The 6,852-nt window shown below is 36.8% G+C and overlaps 1 protein-coding gene across 1 annotated transcript; it reads left to right on the top strand.

Moving 5' to 3' along the window:
• The first annotated feature begins 3,931 nt into the window (after positions 1 to 3,931).
• LOC129238327 (histone-lysine N-methyltransferase SETMAR-like) lies at positions 3,932 to 4,513 on the top strand. Its single transcript, XM_054873360.1, has one exon. It carries the CDS (start codon positions 3,932 to 3,934, stop codon positions 4,511 to 4,513), a length of 582 nt encoding a protein of 193 aa, XP_054729335.1.
• Positions 4,514 to 6,852: the final 2,339 nt, after the last annotated feature.

The raw sequence follows: 6,852 nt of genomic DNA on the forward strand, positions 1-6,852 counted from the left end.
ATATTAAAATAATGAAGAAGAATTCCCCGCAAAAACACATTATTTGGCACGAAATTCGACATTTTCAAGTGTGGTAAAAATATTGTTGTTTACGCTTCAAATAAAAAACTTATACTGACGTTTGTGCCTTACGACAGTAGCTCTCCAATGAATGTTTGGAAATGTGGATCGATGGAATAATAATCAAGTTACGCCATCTGTTGTAAAACCGCACGAACTTATTCATAGTCCTATTAATATTACTTACTTTGTCTTATAGGCTCTAAGAATTGGTTGTTCATGGACTTAATATATTTAAATAAATAAATAAATAAATAAATAAATAAATCTTGCGTGAAGTCGTGGAATATGCGATAAAAAGGGCACAAATATGCATCAACGCTGGCAGCAGTCACTTGAAGGATATCATATTTTAGAAAAGGAAGGAAGGATATCATCTTATCAGAAAAAATTGTAAAGGTCCATATTTAAAGATTTCCATCACTCAGAATCATTCCTCAGTAAATTTAGTTATTTTATTTAAATTTAGTTAAAAAAATTATTCCATAACAAAATTGTATGCTGAGTTTTGTACCACATGGAACTAGCAATATATAGCGCCATGAAAACCACGCCATCCATGGCTTTGGACATCATGCTACATCTGCCACCCCTAGATATCTTCTGCAAATACTCAGCGGCCTGCTCCGCTTTAAGGCTCAAAGCGAGCTCACAATGGAGAACTGTCACACATGGACATTCAACCATCTTAGACTCCTACACGGATATACCCATTGACTGTGATTATCACCCTCCCATTCTCTGCTTCGAAAGGAATTTCCTAATGAAAATCCCTTCTAGACTGGAATGGCTTGAAGAAGATCCAACACTCAACACAGCCGTTAAGATCTACATGGACGGATCCAAAATGGACACCGGTGTAGGATCAGGGTTATTTTGCGAAGAGCTTTCTATTAGTGAATCCTTTAAATTACCGGATCACTGTAGCGTTTTTCAAGCGGAAATAAACGCTATTCATGAAGCTTTAAAATGGTTAAAGATAAACGGAATATCATCAACGGATATCTGCATTGTATCAGACAGCCAAGTTGCCCTACGAGCCCTGAATGCATTCCAAACAACATCAGGGAGCGTAAGACACTCTCTAAATGAGATGGCCAAGCAATATCGTATAATCTTATGCTGGGTCCCAGGCCACGGAGATATACCAGGGAACTGTGGGGCAGACCAACTTGCAAGAGAAGGCACCTGTATGCCAGACATAAGTAATTGTATGGAGATACCTCTCGCAACTTGTAAGCTTCTCATTAAGGACGCACTAATCAATTCTGCAAATCAGAGATGGATTAGCGCTAACACCTGCGAAATTGCTAGGCAAACATGGCCAAGGCTAAATTAATGTCTGTCCAAGAGTATTATAAAACTGAGTAGACTTCAAATCAGGACCTTAGTAGGGGCAATGATGATTTCTGTCGTAGCTGCAGAAATGAGGAGGAATTGGAAACAATTCAACACCTTTTTTGCACATGCCCGGCTCTAGCCAGAAGCAGAAACCGATTTTTAAAATCCTACTTCTTAACGAATATAGATAATCTATACACTTTAGGCATCAACAACCTTTTACGCTTTGTCAAAAGCTCAGGCTGGTTCAATATGGAGAGGGAAATGTAGCCCAGCCCCCGCGGCTCACAACGGACCCATTCCGTGGTCTAAGTGGCATCGTTGTCCCTATGTGCGATGCGGCTGCCAAACCTACTTACCTACCTACCTACCTTTGTACCACAAACTTGCTCCATAATCCAATAATCAAATTCCCAATAAAATGCAACAAATGAAAGTAATGAAATACTAAATATTTGCGCAATCCTCTGTTTTTTTTTCACTGCTTCGAGTTTTTTCCTACTCTTAAATTCTCTTAATTTGAAACCTCTGTGGCTGCTGTGTATGGCGACTTTGCTTCCGCCTGCCGCTCAGTGTGCGCCAGCGATGCTTTGGACAAATTATTGTTGAAGCATTTCATTGTGGTTTTCTGCATTATGTTAATTTTTAAATAATTTTTTATTGTTGTGAAATATTTTGCATTTTTTGACCGAAATTTAAGTTCATGGACACTTCAGCGATGTATTTGTAGAAGGTTGTTTGTTGTTCTTGTTGACTGCATACGAAAGTAAATAACCAAACACGAGTGAATGTCTATTCGTTTCATATGTTTCGTGCGCGCACATATGTTTGCATGTATGCATGTATGTATGTATGTATGCACGGCTGTGCTTTATTTTAATCTACTCTGCGATTGCTTCTGCTGCTGCAGCATTAATTGAATCGCTCTGCGAATTGAAGTTTGCACGCCAACTTGTATGGGAAGCCAATTGAAATTTTGGCATCGACAAATTATTTATAGCCACTGAAGTACAAATGTGTGTATGTATGTATGTACGAGCATGCAGGTATGCATGTGAGTGTTGGGTGTACCTACATATAAATAATTTTAATTATTTATTACCTATGTAGGTATGTTGTTGCAGTTATACTGTATTGTTCGATTAGTTTTGCAGCGTGAATAAAAGCATTAACAAAATACTCGTAATATAAAAGTTGGTGAACAAAAAATACACCAACAACAACGAAATTGAAACCTGTGCTAGACTTTGATTGTTGGTTTTTAATTTTTAATTTTTCATGTTTTTTGGCGCTCATTTGCCTCCAGTTGATCTTGAGCGTTTGTTAACCCCTTTACTAAAAGTTTTTGTTGTTGCCTAACCGTTTTTATTGTTGCCATAACGATCATAAGATACACTCATACATACATATACACCTTTGTTTCTGGCTGTGTGTTATGCCCATTTTTTGCATTCACAAATATTTATTTCGCTGCTTAATTGGTTTGACTTTTTCGTTTTAAAAGCTGTAAGGTTAAAATTTTTAGAAGTCATTATCATTTGACGATGTATAAAAAATACTATGTTTACTATACGAGTATTTACATATTTTCTGCGTCACAAATTACTGTCTGCCAAGGAGTGAATGCCTAGCATTTGACATCAGAGCCATTGGAATAAATTTGTAATTAGTTTAAGTTTATTTATTGCAGTCGCAAAAAATTGGTAAACGCTGTTCCACCAGCTCAAATCAATTGAAAAATTGTTTTTGTTTGTCTATTGTTTATAATTTGGTGATTAGCCGCATTTGCGATTTCGATAGTAAATAAAGTGTGAACTGCTTCTGATCAGTTCGTTATTAATTTTTATAATAGACCCTGCTGAATACTAGCCACAAAATACTACATACTACTAATAAGTTCATAAGGTTAGGCATAGATGGCGGCGTCAATATCAAAAGCATATGGTATTTAGTGAGAACCGCCCTTTAGGAGCTACTTGTCAAATTTTAACGACATTTTGCCGATTAGTTTGTGAGTTACAGTCGTTTAAGAGAAGCTACTTTTGGTTTTGAGAAAAAAATGGATTCAAAAGAATTTCGTGTATTGATAAAACACTGTTTTTTAATTTAAAAAAAAAATACTGTGAAAGCACACCAATGGCTATGGAAGTATTATTCGGACTCCGCTCCGTCGATCGGAACCGTTGAACGATGGTTTCGTGAATTTAGATGCGGTCGTACAGGCACAGAGGACGCAGCGCGTTCCGGACGTCCGAATGAAGCAGTTGTTCCAGAAAACATCAAAAAAATCCATCGTATCATTCTGAATGATCGTAAAGTGAAAGTGCGCGAGTTAGCAGAGGCCGTAAGCATATTGAAAGGGTCAGTAGGAACGATTTTGCATGAATATTTGGGTGTGATAAAGCTAGTCGGAAGATGGGTACCGCGTTTTCTCACAATCAACCAAAAACAACAACGAATAATGGATTTTGAGCATTATTTGGAGCTGTTTCTCCGCAATCCAAGCGAGTTTTTACATCGGTTCGTAACAATGGACGAAACATGGATCCACCACTACACGCCACAGTCGAATACACAGTTGGCAGAGTGGTTGGAAGCCGGCCAAAGCCGACCAAAACGTCCAAAGCCGCAACAATCGGCTGGAAAGGTCTTGGCCAGCATTGCTTGGGATGCTTGCGGTGTAATCTTCATCGACTATCTTGAAAAGGGTAAAACGGTCACCGGCGAGTATTATGCCAGCTTGTTGGACCGTTTGAACGACGAAACCAAGAAACAGCGGCCTCATTTAGCAAAGAAAAAAGTGTTGTTCCACCAAGGCAATGCACCGGCGCACAAATCAACGATTGTCATGGCAAAATTGCACGAATTGCACTACAAATTGCTTCCCCATCCACCGTATTTCCCAGATTTGGCCCCCAGCGACTATTGGCTGTTTCCAAACTTGAAGAGATGGCTTCAGGGAAAGATATTTCGATCAAATGAAGAAGTTGAATGGGAAACAAACTCGTATTTTGAAGGACTTTCTATCGATCATTTTTCGAAAGGCATCAAAATGTTAGAAGACCGTTGGGAAAAGTGTATTGCCCTAGAAGAGACCTATCTTAAAGAATAAAACGAATTTTGGTTGAAAAAATTGTTTTTACCCTCTCACCTTATGAACTTATTGGACCATGTAGTATTTTCAAATATTCTCTTCAATAAGCTGAATGAATATGTTGAAAAAATTATCGGTGACTATCAATGTGGCTTCAGGGCGGAGTGATCAACAATTGTCGAATGTTTTTCGGTGTCCCAGATGTTTGAAAAATTTCACGAATGCAAAATTATGCTACGTTGCCTTTTTATAGACTTCAAACAAGCGTTTAACAAACTTAATCGAAATCATATTGAACATTATTTGAGGGATTAGGAGTAGTCAGAAATTTCAAAAAATTTGATTTTTTCGCATTTTCTTAAAGTACGAGGGTGGATTGAAAAACTAGCCATTAGAATGAAAAACTAGCCATTGGTTTTTTAACAAAAAATTGATTTATTTTTCAACATAATCTCCTTTTAAGTCAATACATTTTTTCCAACGCTTTTCTAACATATTTATTCCTCCTTTAAAATAAGTTTTTTCAAAACCTTCAAAATAAGCATTTATTTCAGCTATAACTTCACTATTTGACACAAATCTCTTTCCGCCGAGCCATTTTTTCATATTTGGAAAAAGGAAAAAGTCACTGGGAGCTAAATCTGGCGAATATAGCGGATGAGGGAGCAATTCATAGCCTAATTCATTTATTTTTTTCTGCATTTTCCAAGATGAATGTGAAGGAGCGTTATCATGATGAAAGAGGATTTTCTTCTTCTTCAAATGTGGCCGTTTTTGCTTAATATTTTGGTGCAATGTATCCAACAAAGATGAATAATATTCAGCTGTAATGGTTTTACCCTTTTCAAGATAATCTATGAAAATTATACCTTGTGCATCCCAAAAAATAGATGCCATAACCTTACCAGCTGATGCAATGACCTTTGCCTTCTTTGGAGCACTTGAGCAACGTTCTACCCATTGTTTGGACTGTTCTTTAGACTCTGGTGTATAGTGGTGGATCCACGTTTCATCCATCGTTATGAAACGACGCAAAAATTCCGATGGATTTCTGTTAAACATGTTTAAACCAACTTTTGAAGTCGACATTCGGTTCATTTTTTGCAGAGGAGTTAGCAAACGCGGCACCCATCTTGCTGAAAGCTGTTTCATACCCAATCGATCATGTATTATGTTATGCACACGTTCTTAACTAATGTTCACAATGTCAGCAATCTCTCCAAATTTAATTCTTCGATCTAGTGTGACAATTTTGTACACTTTTTCCACTGTTTCTGGAATCGTTACCTCTTTTGACCTCCCAGAGCGTGGCTCATCTTTGGTGCTTATCCGACCATGTTTAAACTCGTTTACCCAATTGTAAACTGTTGCATTTGAGGGTGCATGTTCCCCTAATACTGTCTGCAACTCCTCAATAATTTGTTTCTGGTTTAAACCTTTCAAATGAAAGTACTTTATAACAGCACGAAGTTCACTTTTTTCCATTTTTAATAAAAATACAATAGTGTTTTGCAAAAATAATTCTCAAAAACGTACCGTTTGACCATATGTTATGACATTTTGACAGCTCGCTTTTGACAGTTCACTTTTAACAATCACAATAATTAAGTGGCCGATAGATGTCGCAATTTTAAAGACTTGTCAATCCACCCTCGTATAATATATTAAAAATATTATGTGAAAATTTTAAGTGCATCCGGCAAATTTTTTTCGAGTTATTTAACAATTAGTAAAGGGCGCTCGGGCGCTCCGGCAATCGATAGCAAAACTTTAAATGCGTTTTTTCTCAAAACTGTGTTTTTTGAACTGTTGATCACTGTAACTTAAAAACCGCTTGGTAGATTTAATAAAATTGTTACTGCTTTTGAAAAACATAAAAAACTTGTGCCTAATCGAAGGATTTTTTTTTTCAAAAATTTTTTTTTTTTAATTCATTGTCGGTTTTTTCTCGAAAATCTGAAAAATATTTTCTGAGGCCGCCATATTGTTAATTTGGAAAAAAGGCTTTAATCAGACAGAAGATTATCTTATCTCTTGTCCGATTGATTTTAGATAAATCTCCAAAGACTTGTGATGATCATCGCAAGGGACTTCTGAAGAAACGGGCTCCACACAAACAGCGATAAGTTTTCCAATTACACTGGTTTACAGCCAAAATGCACCAGAGACGCCGTTATGAAATTCCTATGTAAAATCACCGTCTGATTCCGAAAATCAAGGTTATTTTTTATTCTATGGTAACGTTTTTGAGATATTTACGAATTACCGTTATTTCAATAAAACAAAAAATTGGGCCCACTTAATCATATATATCTCGAAAACGAATTGAGCGATTTCAAAACCGTTTAAAGCTTTTA

Source organism: Anastrepha obliqua, chromosome 2, assembly GCF_027943255.1.
Source record: "Anastrepha obliqua isolate idAnaObli1 chromosome 2, idAnaObli1_1.0, whole genome shotgun sequence".
Taxonomy (NCBI): domain Eukaryota; kingdom Metazoa; phylum Arthropoda; class Insecta; order Diptera; family Tephritidae; genus Anastrepha; species Anastrepha obliqua.